Genomic DNA, 20006 nt, shown 5'->3' on the forward strand with positions numbered 1-20006 from the left:
GCAAAGAGGCTCCTTCGGAAGAAAACGTGAAGGAACATCGTTACACAGCACTGCAGCGGGAATGTCTACCCGTTTCACACTTTCAGTATTCACCAATCACGTGATACATTTTTAGCACATACGTGCACCGTGCACATACGTGCTTCGACCAATGAAATCCAGCACGACATGCACAAGTCGATACCGCTCTCTGTGTTATTAAATAATGCCCACAAGCGCAGTGTCGATTTAAGAGATAACTTATTTGGGGAAGTTAATATTGATTTACACATAATTAGAAGATGTATTTGGAGAACATCCTGCATCCGGGCCTGTGTGCATTGTACAGATCTACGCACTTTATGTTGTATTCAAGTAGAAAGTGGGGGGGGGGGGGTTATGACCCCCCCCGCCCCCCACCCATGGTTACACCAAAGTTAATTTTAGGGTGGACACTTATACAACCAAGATATTCTAGTTTTGTATTTTTAATTAATTTTCTGAAATCTGTAGAATTTGTTTTGCACTTGCAAGTTGTGGGTTACAATGTGGAACGAAGGTGAAAAAAGTCTGATTTAATGCAATTTAATTCCAGGCTACAATGCTTACAAAAGGCGAAATTTATGAAAGGGGGTGTAAGCTTGTACATACATATATATATATATATATATATATATATATATATATATATATATATATTATATATATATATATATATATATATATATATATATATATATATATATATATATATATATATATATATATATATATATATACATACACTGTATGTGTACAGAAAGACGATAGAAATGACATGGACTGACACATGATCCAAAGGACCCTGGCCAAGACAGGAAGGCAGATTGGATTGCACACATCCAAAGGATAAAACTGGAGCACAATAGATAGGATTCGCATGAAATGATCCTCAGAGGTCACAACGAAAAGAACAAATCTGTAGATCTCAGAAAGGCTCTGTCTGCATTGTTATTAAATGATCTGTCTTGTGCAATATGGTTTCTTTCACCTGCCTCTAGCTTCCAAAATGCAGTTTCTCTGTCACTGACACTAAGGGGAAGGAGCAATAATCATTAGCAACTGGTCAAATGTTTGATACCGCATGTGTGGATTGCCTCAACACATAACAGCATGATGATGTACTGAAAAGGTATGTCGCACAGCTGAACCAAAATGATTGTGAGGATGCAAGTTTCTTTCCCCTCTATACTACCTTCCTCACCAACCACCACCACCATTGTTCTGGAAATTGTTCTGGAACCGGAATGTTGAAATGTTTACAGATGTACCAGTGGATTACTCCACAGACGCTGCCATGTCTTTCTGTGTACAACTGTTCTGACATGAGTTTGTTTGTTTTTTTTACAAAAGGAGGTGGCTGGTACTCTATTTCTACTCCACAAAACACGCATTTGTCCGATTGGCTCAATCCAGCCATTTTCAGTCATTAGTGTAGTGTGTAATGCCTGGTGTTGGCTTAGCGGTCAGGGTGCCGGCTTGGGATCCGAGGATCCTCGGTTCGAATCCCGGTCGATCGCTGAATTAACGCCAGGGGGGTTGACTCAGCCTGTCATCCTTCCGAGGTCGGCAAATTGAGTACCAGCTTGCTGGGATGAATGATCCTGGTGTGTACCCCTGTTTAGAATAGGTACACCGTATCCCTGCGCATCGTAAGAGCGTGACCAAGGGTTGGCGTCAGGAATGGCATCCGGCCATAAAAACATTGCCTCAAACAGGGAACCATGATTGTCATGGGGCCCGCAAGGCTAACCCCCGCTCTAGCGGGGAAAATGGCCTTTAAACGATCATTCATTTTATATATAGTGTAGTGTCTTTGGGCTTGGGCATTTATGATGACTCGCTCTTCATCCCAATTAATTTGACCTCTTATTAGCCATTCCAATGGGTTTTTTTTATCAATGGCCTATCAAGCTCTTTTTTTAAAATCTTCCTGCTCTTTTGTCATTCTCCCATTTGTCAGAGTATATCTGCTGATATATATTTTTGTAGTTTTCCTTTTTCTTATTTGTGATCATTAGGGCTGTATTTGTTACTTCCGCCACCAAAGGTGGATGGAGGTTATGTTTTCACCCCTGTCTGTTTGTTTGTTTGTGAACAAAATATCTCAAAAAGTTGCGGACGGATTCGGACGAAATTTGGCAGAGATGTAGCGTATGTGACAAGCACGAAATTATTTGATTTTGGTGAAGATCCGGATTCAGCTACTAGAAATTTTTAAGTGATTCTTCACCATTGGGAGATAGGACCAAAAACTATACGTAGCAGGATATCTCAAAAAGTTATGGACGGATTTGGACGAAACTTGGTGGACCGGTTGGGTGTCTGACAAGGACAAATAGATTCGATTTTGGTGAAGATCTGAATATGGATTCGGATATGAGAATTATTTAATTATTCAAGTGATTCTTCACCATTGGGAGATAGGGCCAAAAACGATACATAGCAGGATACCTCAAAAAGTTATGGATGGATTTGGACGAAACTTGTTGGACAGGTTGTGTGTGTGGACAAGGAAGAATCGATTCGATTTTGGTGAAGATCTGAATATGGATTCGGATATGAGAATCACTTACTAGTCCTACACACCCTGTTCTGTGCGGGGTTAAGCTCCATCAGACCGCCTCCTTCTTCTCGTTTCAGCAAGTAAAACCTCGGAATGCATTGGTTTTCGTGGAATAGCTTATGAATAGTTAGAAGTTTCCTTGTTTTGGTGTCTAAGTTGTTGATCTCCGATTGTGGCCAGTTTATAATTGCCAGCTCTTCTGGAATACCAGTACTACAAGTTGGTTTATAGCTTTGATGTCATTCACTGGAGAGAGGGATGACTTCAGAATTAGTCTTATTCTGCATAGGTACTCTTTGCTGATTAATTTGCACATTTTTGTGTTGTACCTGGGGACCTTCTTCTATTCCGAGGTATTTGTAGGATGCTTCTTTTTATAGTTCCTGTGTTGTTGTACTTTCATCGATTGAGATATTGTGTGTTCTTTTTGTTTTACCAGATAGAAATGTGCATTTGTCAAGACCAAATTTTATTTGAATGTCCTGGACAGTTCCGAACTGCACGTCTAAGTAGCGCTTTACAAGTTTGAAATGATCTGCCAATTTGTTATCATTCTGTGCAAAGAGTTTTAGAGCATCCATGTACAGTAGAGATGTCACATTTCTAGGCTCTTTAGTCATTTTTCTTTTGGAAGTTAGATTGTATCTGTGTCCTTGTTCATTGATGAGGTTACTCAGTGCGTCCAGAGCCAGACAAAACAGGTCTGGCGCTGGACCCAAAACAGACATGTCAAACAATGTTATCTTGTGAAATGTGATGCTAAGGAGGCAGCATATGTAATTTATAGACAGTGTAGTCAGGGTAATATTGTATGTTTAAACAACTCTCGTTTGCGGGTTGGGGCCAGGTGATGTCTTCCGGTCACAAAACGGCAGTAGGAAAGCGCTACTTGGCCCAAAAGGACCATCACGATCTGTCTGGCCAGTTTGTGCAAGAAATGGTGGCGATATATCCTGTGGAGCACCAGAAGAGGGTAGAGACATATTTTTATTGGGGCCACTCTGTGGAAGGGATGGCCCAGAGAATGGCACTTCCCAAAATGGCGGGAAGCCAATCACTGGGCCCACGGCAGGCCAAGTCGGTCCCAGGGTACGGAGGGCGGGCGAGAGCAGTTCGTGGAAGAATCGATGGAAAAGCACAGAGAGTCACGATGGCTGGGACTGGACACGCATGAACAGAGTTGACATGGGACTTTTTACACATAACAATGTGCTCTGTTTCGCTTGCTCCTCATCTCTGGCTCTCTTTGTCTTTGTCTCTTCATCACTGGTGCTGTTTCGTCGTTGCTCAGGGAGGATGGCTCTCTAAAATGGGATGCTGCTCCCGAGCTGCACCATCACCCTGCACTCCATGCATCACTGAAGGGATGTCCTCGCCTGCATTTCCATTGTATGTAAAAGTGTGATCTGTGGTGCTTAGTGGGTTAGGAATTGTTCTTATTCATCATTGTGTATACGTTTGCGTGTCCTCATATACTTGTTTGTATATTGTGCCTCTCCTGGACAGTTCCAAACTGCACGTCCCATCCACATTTCTCCAAATATTTATTAATTACTAGCTGAATGCACCCGGCATTGCCCAGGTTCTTTTTCAATGAATTTCAACTTCTGTACATAGGTCTGACGCAAGCCCAGTATCAGTTAGTGCTCAACGATTCCTTGTTCTTTCTTATGTAGGGCCCCGCGAGAGAGAATTTTGAAAGCATGTGTTGCAATCAGTCAGATATTCCTATTAAGTGCATAAGTTGTACTTCAAGATAATTTTGAAAGAAGAAGAAACTTTATTGCGAAATTCGAAAACATCGACTGGACAACCCTCCCATCTACTTTCTCAACAATCCTCTCCAAGAAGTTCTGTCGCTCAAGCTTTTGGGTCTCACTATCTGCCATGATCTTTCTTGGGAAAACCACACTTCCAAGCTGGCCTCCAAAGCCAGTCGCCGACTGGGCATCCTCCGTCGTGCAAAGTCCTTCCTCGGCACACCTGAGCTCCTCACCACATACAAGGCTTTCATCTGCAACTCAATGGAATACTGTTCTCCCCTATGGGCTGGTGTTCCTGCCTCACACCTAGCTCGGCTTCACGCTGTTGAAACCAAAGCTTTCAGAATCATTGGAATCTCCCGTGATGAAGCTATCTCCGAGGGCCTTTCACTCACTCACCGCAGACAGGTAGGTGGTCTTTCTGTCTTCTACAGACTCCTCTCTGGCCTTGCTCCCCCACCTCTCTCTGTGCTTTGTCCCCCAAATATTCCTACAGGTCGCACAAGATGTGCCAGCAACCCTCTGATGGTTAAACTGCCGAAATCTCAGCTCTCTGCTCACCTTCACTCTTTCATTCCTCTTTTCTCCCGCCTCTGGAACAAACTCCCACACTCCCTTCAATCCCACTCCTCCCTCCATGTCTTTAAAACAGCTGTTCACCACCATCTCATATCTTCCCCCATCCAAAACCTTGATCTTTTCTACCCCCGCTAATTCACCCCAGATCCACCTTGTTTGAAATTCCAACGTCTTTCCTGGAAGTCCTGGCAGTGTCTATATGTTTTATACCTCTCCCACCCCCCTTCCCATGCCCCCCCCCCCCAAAGCCCTCTCCCTCCCACAGATCTCTCAATGTCCCTGCTCTCAGATGTTGTTTGTGTTCCTCCCCCTCTCTCCCCATCTCGTCTACTGCTCCCCATGTTATATGTTTTATGTGTCGGTTTGTCTTTCTGTGCGATTAATGTTCGCTCTTTCACGAGCCTCGATCTTGTATACAAAAAAAAATAAAAAATAAAAAATTGGCCCAGCCGATAACCTTCCCGGGGCCCGTCCCGACATTTTTTGTTTCATAAGTTTCCTCCTATCTTTCACCGTTCAGGAGATTAGAGCATGCAGACAAACAAACAAACAAACAAAAACTTTCTTTTATATATATATATATAGATAAATAAAACCCTTAAGAAGTTAAGACACATGTTCCATCCATCTGACCTTGGGGAACGGTAAAGCAGAAGACTAATTAAAGTGAACGTAGTTAGAAACCGTTCGGTCATTACCAGCGCAGATGGCCCATGTTAACAGATGTTGTCTGTCTTATGTGACAATACATGCATACATACATACATACATACATACATACATACAAATACTTGCTCCATTATATACAGATTTCCCAAATTGATATTTCCCATGAAAAAAGATTTATTTATTTTTGGCCAAATATCCATGGATTGGATTGCTCAATCGCCATTGATCTTTACTTGATCTGTGAATTACATTCTTCAATAAGGAATCATTCCTGTTAGGATCGTGTGCATATAAATTTTTCAAGCAAAATTTTTTTTATATATTTGGAGTACACGCACCAGATTCGAGCCAAAAGGGCAGGTTCGAGACCGGACTGCATGAATATCGGCTTCACCTCGTGTCCAGACACCAGGTTGTCCTTATCCTCATCAAGCCTCGTAAATATTTTGTCATATTTTGCTTTCTCCACAGGTTGAACAACCCAACCTGTGGACTGAAAAAGGGGAAAAAAACAGAATTTAGTAATCATCTCAGCACACCTATTCTCTGCACTCATACCCACAGCAATGTGGTTTCACATAGACATGTGCCTACCTGGAGCTTGGTTGGCTGATGTGGAGTGAGAGACACTTTGATACTTTCTTTTACGAGTGGAGATAGAGAGGGTGGAGGCAAAGAAGGTGGAGGCAGAGAAGGTGGAGGCAGAGAAGGTGGAGGTAGAGAAGGTGGAGGCAAAGATGGTGGAGGCAGTGAGGGTGGAGGCAGTGAGGGTGGAGGCAAAGTAGGAGGTAGAACCATTGGGATGGAATGTTTGCGTTTTTTTGGAGGTACAAGTTTGATCGGCAGGGCCAGCGGTACAGGCTCCTTCTCCAGGGCACGGTACACAAGGTACATTGCCTGAATGACAAAGTAGAATGATGGACAGCAAGAAAACAAAATAAAGAGGAGGGTAGAGGAAATGAGGATAGGCAGGAGAAAAAACAATAATAATGAGGATCAAGCAATTATGAAAACAGTTGATAAAAAGTCAATTGCAGACGTTAGAACACTAAATTAATCATTCAGGGCTATACAAATATATTACAGAGGGGTAGGATGACAGGGCAAAAAAAAAGCATGCATAATATCAAGGATATATACAAAAAAAGCTAATTGGCGTAAGGGGGTCAAACCAAAAAATAAGTTGAAATCAGGAATACCGAGTAGGTGGGTCGTTTTCTCAACAGCAAGAAATATATAGGAGATTGAAGAGACTAAAGCATTTTGATTTGCTGAACACAAGTTACTTTGTTGACCTTCGCACTCCAAGTATTTTTGCATGGCATCAGCACAAGTTTGTACAAATCTTAAGATGTATCATATGATGCAAAAAAACTTTTGTAAATATTTGTCGACACGAATCTTCTTAAAATGAAGCTGCAAACCAATTTTTGAAGCATGCAATCAATTTTGTACAAACAAAATTGCCTGGGATATACCTGACGTTCTGTTAGGTAGGTCCTCCAAAGATTGTTTGGGGGTGATGTACAGTCACGTGAAAAAGTCAGTACACCCCATGTAAAGTTTTGACTTTTTCAACATATTTCAACATACAGCTATTTGATCTTCATTTCAACAATATTGATAGATAACGGTGATATAATATAACAAATATCAGGAAACATTTACATTTTGTAGTCCATTGTATAATTTAAATAAACATAAATGCAAATTTCGCATGTGGAAAAAGGAAGTACACCCCTACATTTATCACTACTTCAAATACCTAAAATTAGAATCAGGTGCACCAGCTCAGGTGCAAATGATTAGAACATCGTTAAAGAGGATCTTGAAGGAACGTGTCTTATTTAAACCTCAGACATTTAGATTGGTTTGCTCTTTGTTGTTGAAGTGTGCGGCGTCATCATGCCTAGATCAAAAGAGCTCTCCGAGGCATTCAGAAAGAAGGTTATCGATGCCCACGAGTCTGGGAGGGGATTTAAAAAGATCTCCAAACAATTTGAAATCAATCATTTGACTGTCCGGAAGATCATCTACAAGTGGAGAAGATTACAAACAACTGCCAACTTGTTCAGGCCAGGCCGCCCCAGCAAGTTCAGCCCGAGAGCAGACCGCAAGATGCTGAAAGAAGTCTCTAAGAACCCCAGAATGTCATCACGGGACCTACAGGTAGCTCTTGCCACTGTTGATGTCAAAGTGCACGAGTCTACCATTAGAAAGAGGCTGCACAAATTTGATCTACACGGGAGGTGTGCCAGGAGGAAACCTTTGCTGTCCAGAAAGAACATCAGGGCAAGACTAAAGTTTGCCAATGAACACTGAGGCAAAGACCAGCACTTCTGGAATAATGTGCTCTGGACAGATGAGTCAAAGGTAGAGCTATTTGGCCACAGTACCAGAAGACATGTTTGGCGAAAACCAAAGAGAGCATTTGACCACAAGAACCTGATACAAACTGTAAAGCATGGTGGTGGAAATTTAATGGTTTGGGGCAGCTTTGCTGCATCAGGGCCTGGGCAGCTCACCATCATATAATCCACTATGAATTCTTCATTGTACCACAGGGTGCTTGAGGATAATGTGAGGCCATCTGTTGGAAAGTTGAAGCTCAACCGAAGGTGGACCATGCAACATGACAAAGACCCTAAACATACCAGCAAATCCACCAAGGAATGGCTGAAAAGAAAGAAATGGAGGGTTCTGGAATGGCCAAGTCAAAGCCCAGATCTAAATCCCATTGAGATGTTGTGGGGGGCTTTGAAACGAGCTGTGCATGCAAGAAACCCCTCAAACATCGCACAGCTGAAAGAATTGTGCATGGAGGAGTGGGCAAAAATTTCTCCCAGTCGATGTCAGAGATTGGTAGACAGTTATAAGAAACGCCTACTTGAGGTTGTTTCTGCCCAAGGGGGCAATACCACCTATTAGAGCCAAGGGTGTACTTACTTTTTCCACATGTGAAATTTGCATTTATGTTCATTTAAATTATACAATGGACTACAAAATGTAAATGTTTCATGATATTTGTTATATTATATCACCTTTGTCTATCAATATTGTTGAAATGAAGATCAAATAGCTATATGTTGAAATATGTTGAAAAAGTCCAAACTTTACATGGGGTGTACTTACTTTTTCACGTGACTGTAGTTATGTTACTAAAACTGGGAAAAAAAAAATCACAGTATATAGAGGCAGTGGGCTAGTAGGATGGCCTAGAAGTACTCACATTCACCTCTAAGCTATCTAAGCCTGGGTTTGAATCCCGACCCAGCTATAAACTGTCATCCTGGTGTTTCACAGGCAGGGTGATTCATCCATGTGTGTGCCGTCCTTCGGATGGTTGTTAAGCGAGCGTCCCATCACCAGCCTTAGTTGGTGGGCGTTAAACATCCCACAAAGTCCTTCGTGAAGAGGAGGCGAGCTATCACTGGCACCATGAACAAATACCAAATTCCTGCCCTAATCTTAGCCGAACATTACACCTGCCATCCGGTTCGTAAAATGATTGGGCCAAATTTTCCCTGGCCAACCACACAATAATGTGGGAATAATTGTGGCTGTTGAAGAAGAAGAAGAAGAAGATAGAGACAGTGATTTTCCGTTTCAAAAAAAATAAATTATGTTTCATGTTATTAATAGAAAGAAGAAGCATTTTTTGTGGCCGAAATAACAAAAAAACATCCTTTTGATCATAACTTGAATAATTTTCCTCCGATTTTCATGATGTTGAGTTTTTTTTGGATAGACTGTAGATGGTACATATTTTCTTTATTTACAGTCTCTCCCTAAAAGTTGCAGGAAAAGGTCATATCGTGGCCTGAAAAAAATATGGCCATCATTGGATCAAGGGCCAAGGGTAAGCCTCCTCCGGTTTAAGCTTACCCTTGGCGATCATTCTGTGATCGTAGATACCTAGCTATTATTACTATTATCTAGTACTAGGGCATGCCCGTACTATATATATATCTAAAATTATATCCCCCCCCCCTCTATTTACATGAAATGGTTTGGTCCATTCGCAAAGCCAAAGCGAACGGCTTGCGAGTACGGTGACAATCCCCCCCCCTCTATTTACATGAAATGGTTTGGTCCAAAGCGAACGGCTTGCGAGTACGGTGACAATCCCCCCCCTCTATTTACATGAAATGGTTTGGTCCAAAGCGAACGGCTTGCGAGTACGGTGACAATCCCCCCCCCCTCTATTTACATGAAATGGTTTGGTCCAAAGCGAACGGCTTGCGGAGTTTGGTAAAGAAATCGCCATAGCGTGCACAAACGCGCAGGAAAGCGAATGAATCGCAAATTAGTTTTAATTAGTTGTAAAACATAGTTTAACGCCAACATAGTTTGCCAACGTGAAATAAATGAATACGCTCTCAAATGTGCCGTCCGAGGCAGAGTCTGTTCGCCACGTTCGGCACACGTGATAGCTCGCTGCTCTCTGATTGGTTGAATCGTTTTTTGGACATAGCTCGCTAACTACTTGTCCGATTAATATGAAACCTTGAAAAGGCACATCCTCGGGTCCCCAGCAATATACCTGGCAAGTTTCAAGTATATCGGACCCGTGGTTGTCGAGAAACAGCGGTCACAGACAGACACACGGACATACACACAGAGATTACTGGAATTATAGATAGATAACTCATTGTTGTACCCCTACACTTATTAATATGTGAAATAAAAGAAGCCGAACTTACCACTGAAAACTCATCCTGGTCGAGAAAACCATCTCTGTCAACGTCACTTAGATCCCAAACCTGCAACAACACGTCCAAATCACCGGCATAGGTTTAACATCAGCAGATCATCAGAATGAAGACCTGTAGCAGTTCACAGGTATAACTTACCCTGCCCAGGACGTCGACAGGAAGCTTGGAGTTCAGCAAAACAGGCTTAACCTTGTCACCCGAGAGAAATCCATGCACAGGGTGCAGACTGTTGAAGATTTGACAAAACCTCTCTTTTTCCTCTGTCTGTAAAAAATATACAAGGGTATATAAATAAGGCATCAGTAAGACATCAATTCGTATGCAGATAAAAGTTTCAAACTTTGAATTGTAATGTAATTCCTTTCAAGTCTTGCTGAAATAGTACCCTAATAAATGCAAGGAAATAAAGAGTCATATGACACACAGCATGTAGCTTAAAATGAAGATAAGGGTCTTCGGCTCAGATGAAATACAAAGTCGATGTCTGTAAAGGTCTGGTGAAGCTAAAAATGAGTTTTTGATTCTAAAAAGAAGAAGCAGTGTTGACATTTTGACGTTGGCCTGGTCTGTCACCGGACGTGCAGGTGAAAGTCAAGGAGTTTTCGGTTGAAGTGCACAAGGTAGGTTGGTGGTCTTTCTGTCATCTACCGACTCCTCTCCAGCCGAGCTCCCCCAGCTCTGTCTGCGATCTGTCCCCCAAAATTTCCTGCAGGACACACAAGATCTGCCAGCAACCCCCTTCTGGTGAAACTGCCAAAATCAAGACTCTCTGCTCACCTTCACTCTTTCATTCCTCTTAACTCCCACCTCTGGAACAACTCCCACACTCTCTTCAATCCCACTCCTCCCTCCAGGTCATTAAAACAGCAGTTCACCATTTCGTATCTCCCCCCATCCAAAACCTTGATCTTTTCTACCCCCGTTAATCCACCCCAAATCGTCCTCTTTCAATCTCTGACTTAATTCCTGAAATTCTTAGTAGTGTTAATTTTTTTTTTACCGTTAATTTTTAATTCCATTAATTCACCCCAGATCCACTATTTTGAAATACCAACTTCTTACCTGGAAGTCCTAGCAGTGTCCATGTGTTTTATACCTCAACCACCCCTTCCCATGCCTCCTCCCCCCAAGCCCTCCCCCTCCCACAGATCTCCCGATGTCCCTGTTCTCTACTGTTGTACTTGTGTGCTTCCCTCTCTCTCCCGATCTTGTCTCCACCTCCCTTTGTCATATTTTTTGTATGTCCGTTATATTTTTTTGTGATTAATGTAAGCTCTTACACGAGCCTCGATCTTGCATACAAAAATGAAAATAAAAATTGTTTTATACCATGTACCCCTCCTCCCCCCTCCACCAGCCCTCTCCCTTCCACAGATCTACCGATGTCCCTGTTCTCTACTGTTGTTGTGCTTGTTTGCTTCCCTCTCTCTCCCCCCTCTCGTCTCCCGCTCCCTTTATTATGTGTTTTTTGTGTTCAATGTGGTAGCTCTTACACGAGCCTTGAGTTTGTACAAAAAAATTAAAAGCCCTATGCGGAGCGCAGACCTCTCTCTGTCGGCCCGTAGCTTGTTGGGCCACATCGCCCAGAGGGGAACGATCTGTCGAACAGACTTTCATGTCCTTTACAGGAATTCATTTTATCACTCCAAGTTTATATTTATAAAAATTGTCGTTACTTTCCTGATTATGTGATCAAAATGTTTATTTGTGTAAAGATCAGAACATATACAATTGAGAAACGTTGATTTCAAGTTTTGTTTTATCAGCGAAATTGCCCCTGCAAGAAGAGCAGGTGACTTTAGTTTATTTTACAAGTTATAAGCAATTTACCTATCCTCTCGTTGGATGGCGTTTGCACATTATTTACTGAATGAAAGGTCATTAATTGCAAGTGGAAGGTCTAAATGCTCTAAAGGTCAAAGATCGAAAGGTTTTGTCCGTTTTGTCTGAATATGTAAAATAAATGTTTGAGATATTGTGCTATATATCGTTTTTAGTCTCATTTCTCAATGGTAAAATACAACAACACAACAACATGCATTTTAAGGCCATTTTCCCTGCAAGAGCGGGGGTTAGCCTTGCGGTCCCCATGACAATCTTCTCCATTTTGCCCTATTTTCTGCATCTCTCCTTGTTAACCCCCTTTGCCCGCATGTCTTCTTCCACCGTCTTTAGCCAAGTCTTTCTCGGTCTTCCCCATCCTCTACTTCCTTCTACATTTATTTCCATCACTCTTCTCAACCAGTCACTTTCATCCTTCCTCAACACATGACCAAACCATCTCAACCTGTTCCTCTTCACAGCATCAATCACAGGCTCTATTCCCATCATCTTTCGCAATTCATCATTTGTCTTCCTCTCTCTCAGCGACACTCCGCACATCCACCGAACCATTCGCATTTCCACCCTTTCCAGCTTTCGTTGCTGCTCTACATTCATGACCCATGTCTCGCTCCCATAAATCATAACACTTCTCACACATGCAGCATACACCTTTCCCTTCAGCTTCAACGACACTCCCCTCCTCATCAGCACGCTACTCAGTTCCCGAAACTTCTTCCATGCACATCTCACTCCAGCAACCGTTGCCGAGTCTGATCCACCTTCTCCATTCAGCATGTCTCCGAGGTAGCAAAATGTTTTCACACCTTCCAGCTTCACGCCGTCTCCAAGATCCAACTCATCATTTCCTCCATCTGCAGCTCCCTCTGTGCACACCTTACATTTGAATGTAGCTGCCACACTGGTTAATGACCCTCTGAGACCACTACATTTTTGATGAACCCACTCAGCGCACATTGGTAAAATAATCACTTGAAAAACAAGAACGACACTCAGCAGAGAGCATACCTCCACCAGGTGAACAATTTACGTTTTGTATCGCAGAGTAGACCAGAAAATCACAATATAGAATCACATTTAATCAAAAACATACATCAACAACTTTTCAAGATATCCTGCTGTGTATCGTTTTTGGCCCTATCTCTCAATGGTGAAGAATCACTTAAATAATTCTACTATCCAGGTCTGAATCCGGATTTTCACAAAAATCTAATCATTTCGTCCTTGTCACAAACGCTACATCTCTGCTAAATTTCGTCCGAATCCGTCCGCAACTTTTTGAGATATCCTGTTCACAAACAGACAGACAGACAGGTGTGAAAACATAACCTCCATCCAAATTTGGTGGGTAATTAAGGTAACTAAGATTAAGAAATTTGGTAAGGTAATTAAGAAATAGTTGTATCTGGATCCAGATCTTCACCAAAATCTAATTATTTCGTCCTTGTCACACCCCAACCTCTCCACCAAGTTTTGTCCGAATCCATCCATAACTTTGAGATATTCTGCTCACAAAAGAACAGGCATACAAACAGCCAGGGGCGAATAAATAACCTCCATCAACCTTCGGTGGTGGAGGTAATAATGAAAAAAAACGTCTTACAAAACTGCATTCAAAGTTGAGGCACCATTTTGTGGCTTTACAATTGCATTGCAATAGATATATATTCGAGAGCAAGGGAATATTCGAGTTTAATAAATTGCAATGCTTGTGGTTGTGAAATGCTGTATGAGTATTGAATATCCAGGAAACAACAGGGACAACATCATGCTTTAAAAGCCTTTCAATTGCTTCAGTGCTGTTCGTTAAGCCCAGATATACACAGTCTCGGTTAATGAACGACGTACTGGCGGGACCCTCTAATGGCCTAACAGACAACATGGGTTCTCAGACTTAAGGTGGTAAAAATTCTGTATTCCATTACAGCGTGCACACCTGTCAGAATTTACTTAAACATCTCCATCATTCTTCGGTGTATCTCAGAGCAACGGCAAACATTCCAGTGTAATCCTTGCCACGAGGCTGTTTTGGCATCTTTCAGGCAGAGCAGCAGAAAAAAAGAGAGAATGGAACATATACTTAACCTTTAAATAATCACACAGGTACAACCCCAGAATTGCTGAAGAGTGACTGTGACTTCCAACAATCACTAAACCTGGCCGGATCTTCCCGCCAAATGACAGAGATGGCAACCCCACGCTTTCATGAATAATTTAATTTAAATGATGATGGAAATTCGTTTAACTAAACACACCCGCTCCCCATGGGAATGGCATGGGGGGAGCTTGAAGTTGGAGGTGGCAACCCCAACTTCGCAGAATATTTGAATGCACACCCCAAGTACAACCACCAGGTTTCAACGCCTTTCTTAACATATACAAACAAATGGACAGGTAAGTTTCAACGCATTCCTCCCACATCTATGATGACTTTTTTTTCTTTTTTAGGTCATCCCATCTCGATTCTCGAAGACAACTTATAAAATGGGTCGAGATATCCAGATGTCTGTCCTTCCGGTCGCCTGTCTGTCCATCCATTAACTTATTGCTATTATTGCTACGCCTCTATCACCCAACTGATTGTTCTTAAACTTGATAGATGAATACAAGATAGTTGGCCGCGCAAGCTTCGATTTTTCGATTTTGGATTGTGGGGGCTCCCGGGGGAGTTTATCCCCTGAAACTTCTGATCCCTACTCATCCCTTATTTACCAACCGCTTTCTCTGAAACCCGATGCAGCCCTTCTACTCGATGGTCCGCAGGATCACTCGGTCTTAGATTTTTCAATTTCATATCAGGCGGCCTCCAAGGGGATCATGGATGCTCCCAGGGGGTCCCCCAAATTCAGCACAGGTCTGATCTGCAACCTCAAGAGATGCCCGTCAGCCCACTCGGGGCTATTAATTTGTGTTATACTGCAACACAGAGAACTGGTGTATTTTAGAATTATTTCTGCAACTTACGGGAGTACAGTATATTTTTTAGTGATAACATCCAGTTTTCAAGTTACTCTGACCAGCGGTGCAGGAGTGCAATAGCGAGTACCATATTGCACCACGTGCCGTTCTAGTTTTCACGGGGTATTTCATTCCTTCATATTTTGTGACTGAACTTAAGACTTAACAAGGAGCTCCCCTGCCTTTTGGGTAGTATGAGGAATAAATCTGTGTAATATGAAAACTAAATCGTGAACAGTTTTTGAAATATCTCGTAAACAAGCCAAGTTACCGAAATGGTTGCCATGGCAACATAATCCAGCCAATCACAACCCTGATATAAAGTTGAGACAATGTCATGAGGAATAGATATCTGCAATATAAAAGCCAAAATGTTCAATGGTTTTTCACATATCGCGTACACAAAAGTACATCGTTTTAATGTCCCCCTGTCGCCGACGTTGTCGGGGGAACAAAAATAACTGCCGTTAAAACAAAATAATACTATCACTTGTATCAAAGCAAATGCACTACTAAACTGAGAAGGAAAAACATTTTAACACAAATTAAAAAAAACTGTTTATCATCATTTTCTTATTATTCTGCACAGTTCCATGGTGCTCTGGGAGCGAATTTACCAAGCCGATATTACAAGTCCTACAATCCACGGAGGAACCTTTGGCTTGAGAGGCACGCTTTGGCCCACCACTAAAACAGGTGAGGCGATCGAGAAGGAAAGAGATGGAGACAAGAGAGGAGACATGAGTGAAACATCTGAGCAGTGATTGCAGTATCTCTCCCTGGAAGGATGTCAAGACCGTTGATGTCTCGAGGCAGTTGGTAGCTGTGCACGGTGTGTGTCAAGAACCGTCCCCCAAAAGCTCTCTGGTTGGCCCTCCACACAACATGTGATCTCTCATTTCCAGTCCTGGGCAAATGAACAAGGTGGCCGCCATTTTCCCACTGGGACAGATTTTTCTTTTATTTATCTCGTCTTTCCCCTGCAATTTTATTTTGATTCGCGCCAATCCCCAAACCTCTGTTTGTATGGATTTGTGGCTATATCTGGGAATATGGCTACTATATGTCCATACATGTCTTACCATGAAGACTAGTCAGATTTACACCTCGTGTCATTTGTGTGCTTGCATTTATTTTGCAAAATGGGCATTCTGGTTTGTTGTCATAAATTAATCATCCCATCATTAAATCGCTTAACGTTGCGTTACGTTGTCATCTCACTCGATAACCGATGGTGCCACCTTAAAACAAGACCAAAAGTCTAACAGCGGTGTAGCCGGGCTTGTAAAATATTATAAACCACAAACACATATGATTAGCTTTTTAAACAGTCACTAATGGTGTATAAAACATTAAACAAAGAAATTTGGAAGAATCCCGACATCCGTGAGGTAAGTTTTACTTGCAGAACAGAGAAGATCTACTGTAATCTAGGTTATACCCACAAGGGCTGGGGGTATGTTCATTTACCAAGCCGAGAGCTAGCGCTTGTCAAGCCAGCCGTTCTTTAAGGGTTTTGAATGGAGTGCTGACTCAAATGCTTAAACCACTTGGCGAACTCTCCACAACAAACTTGGTAAATAAACACACACCCAATGTTCTTGAGACCCGACCATAGATCGACTGTGATCTATATACCCCAAAGAAGAATGACCAACCCTTCCTGAAGCTCCCTTAGTGAGCGGGTGTACTAGTAAATTAAAATGTCGGTCGGTGGAGTCAGCCGTCGTAATGACATAATAGACGTAATGACGTAACGGACACAAAACTGTCGCTACTTTAATATATAGAAGATGATATATTTTAACTTCCAGTAACTGTGCAGTCACTACGAAGGGATTAGTGTTATGATTACATTTACTATCATATTAATGTTACGTTATCATTATTGCAAAAATGATATTACTATCAAAAAACCAAGGCAAATTCCTTACTTCCTCGGTTATTAAGAGTAGAGTACACTGCTCATTGATCATGAACCATACACCGCTTCAATCCATTAACTTTCCATTCACGACATTGGGATTAAAGTGTTATGGTCATATTTACTATATTATTATTATTACGAAAACGATACGACTGAAACAAAACACTACTGTATGAACAAACCTGGGCTTAATTTGTCCGAAGCGGTCCGAAGGTGAAGCATAACGTGAAGCATAATCTTGATGATCATTTTAACAATCAGTTTGTTTGTGTTTCACACTGAATGAAAAACGTTACGGTATAGCATGGCGATTGTGATATATGACAGGTTTGTGATATATATGTTCATATGTTCGGCTTGAATGAAATCGGAATCAAAATGGCAGTGTGTGGAGAGTCAGCAGCCGCACCGCCGTAATGACATCAGACGTAATCACATCACCCTGTCATGTGACAAGATCCTCAGCTCTGATTGGTATACGTTTGAGGGGACATACATACATACATACATTACATACATACATACATACATACGGATGGACAAACACTATTCTAGACTGCTTAGCCCTATGGGCTTCGCCGCCGTAAAAAGTCACAACAGATTTAACGAAGTGTGAAGACTTGGTAGCTTCAAATTCCACCAACTCTCGGTTTACCTTGAGGCAACAAGCTCAGCATGGCCATGGTCCACCAAAACTCGATCACATTACAATATACATTTCTCACTAACAGACAAGAAGATTCCCCACTAGGCTTGAGGCACAAAAAAAGAAGAAAAGAATCCTGTGCGTACATAGTAGACACCCACAAAACTTATTACCTCATAGTCGAGTATGTATTGTAGTATTATGCTGAGATTTAAAGGAGAACCCAAACACTCAAGACAACCTCAATAGTAATCTATCCATTGGTACCCTACAAAATAGACATGATGTGTCTTTTTCCGATTTGCGATTCATAAAGTTGATAATTTTGTGATTAAAAGTCAAAATCTCCTTCTTCTTCTTCTTCTTCACGTTAGTTGTGACGTCACAACAGGAAGTCAACCACCATATACGTACTGTCTATGGATTACATCGCGGTATTATTGAACTCAAATGGCGAATAACTTTCGAATTTCTACAAATATGCCTCGTTGATGCGTCCTTGGTGGTTGTAATAAGACAAACCAAGCTGGTTTCATGCTACACCAATGGCCAAAAGATCCGAGGGTTGCCAGAAATTGGATGAGGTTTATCAGAAACACCCGAGTGTGGATTGGGCCTACAAAATGTTCGCTTTTGTGCTCGGAACATTTTACATAGCACTGTTATGAAACATCAGAGATGGCTATGTATCTTGTGGGTTATCCCCCACGATTGAGGGAGGATGCCATCCCCACGATTAAGTGAAAGAAACAACCATTGCTCCAAACTGCAACACCATCTCTGCTGAGCTACCACCACATGTGAACGGGCGATTAGCAAACACCTGTGTTGGCCTGCTGGCAACCGATATCACCTCACAATCATCCCTCCATCCCCTCTCCACGAGGGCGGGACATCCACACAGCATGGACACGACATGACAGGACCCAGCACGGACACGACGATGGGATACGACACAGCATGGACAGGACACGACACGGCACAATGACAGACACAAATGGCGTCCCGGAAAAGTATGAAACAGGATGATCCCGTAGCATACAGAACATCTGATCAGCCTGCTACAGTGGGACAAAGCATTCATCGCCCATTTGATCGGCAGCGTCCTGGTCTGCCTGGGCGGTGTCCGTGCTGTGTCGTGCCATATTTAATCTCAAATAATATTTTATCAATTAATACAAAATCCCTGATAAACCGTCAATTGAATGGCAAAACAAAACCTACCAATCTGTAGTGAACATGCAACTGGCATTTTAATCTGCACTACTAACAACCAGGGCCAGATTTAGGGGAGGACCAACGGGACATTTGGCCACGGCCCAAACTCCAGAGGGGGCCACAAAAAAAAAACATACGATACAAGTGCAAAAAAATGCAAAACTAATACCAGAATAAATACATTTATTTAAGTGTAAAGCTGGTATTATTTATTCCCTTGTTAGCAGAGCAGAGATGAGAGATAGGAATTCAAGGTCGAATATAAATAATGCAACATTTAATAAAAAAATACAAGCGGTAATACCGGACAAGTAATGAGTGACATAACACACAAATCACATGACCTTTTATGGGAGGATCGGCATAATCACGTCAAAATGACGCAATCACACAACCACGAACCACAAACCTCGAACCACAAACATAATAGAACCACAAACTATATAGTTTATATGTGCTAAAAATATATGACAAAAATTTATTTTTCAATATGGCCGCCCTGCCGCACCCATTTTTGGGCGTGCAACGCCCAAATGCAATCCCAAACTAGTTTATGTCTTAAAGATGCTGCATAACAAGTTTCATCAAACTTTTATCAATATTTGTGACTTTTAGAGCGTAGACGTCGAATTGTTTACAGACGACAGACAGACAGACAGACAGACGACGGACACTGGGTGTCGACAAAAACTCAGCTGGACATAGTCCAGTTGAGTTAAAAATTGTGTTTGGGTTCGCTCTTAATGTAAGACACTGCTCTAGATTGATATCATTCCATAAAATTATTGCAATTTTAATATGGCAAACACCTTTTTTTTTTTTACATGCTTTTGATGCCGATAAACTTACCGTGATACACCACGGAATGTCCTGGTCATGTGATTCCAGGATTAGGACTGGACTTGAATCATCATTCTGTAAACAAGGGGAAAAAGCAAAAGTCAAAAACATCACATGATTCAACACGAACAAACTCAGAGGAAGGCATGCTATGCAATTTACCTTCCACTGTTTTGCTGGTTAACAAAGTGAAAGCTGAAATAATTGACAAAACAGAGACGGCATTATGGCCGTATCATCCATGACCATAAGGTGCTTCTCGAGT

General features: G+C 41.9%; 1 protein-coding gene across 5 annotated transcripts in view; it reads right to left on the reverse strand.

Annotated features, from left to right (window-relative positions):
* Nucleotides 1–20006, reverse strand: part of LOC137425531 (uncharacterized) — a 578290-nt gene that overhangs the window by 149595 nt on the left and 408689 nt on the right. For 4 of the 5 annotated variants that reach the window (XM_078773842.1, XM_068114071.2, XM_068114080.2 and 1 more), the window contains exons 6-10: nt 19751–19816; nt 10449–10574; nt 10299–10358; nt 6190–6492; nt 5934–6088 (exon numbers count right to left, since the gene is read on the reverse strand). In XM_078773842.1, the coding sequence (XP_078629968.1) occupies nt 5934–6088; nt 6190–6492; nt 10299–10358; nt 10449–10574; nt 19751–19816 (710 nt within the window). The remainder of the gene's footprint in view (nt 1–5933; nt 6089–6189; nt 6493–10298; nt 10359–10448; nt 10575–19750; nt 19817–20006) is intronic. The other variant, XM_078773845.1, reaches the window with a different exon arrangement.

Source organism: Myxine glutinosa, chromosome 1 (assembly GCF_964187855.1).
Source record: "Myxine glutinosa chromosome 1, kmMyxGlut1.1, whole genome shotgun sequence".
NCBI classification, from domain to species: domain Eukaryota; kingdom Metazoa; phylum Chordata; class Myxini; order Myxiniformes; family Myxinidae; genus Myxine; species Myxine glutinosa.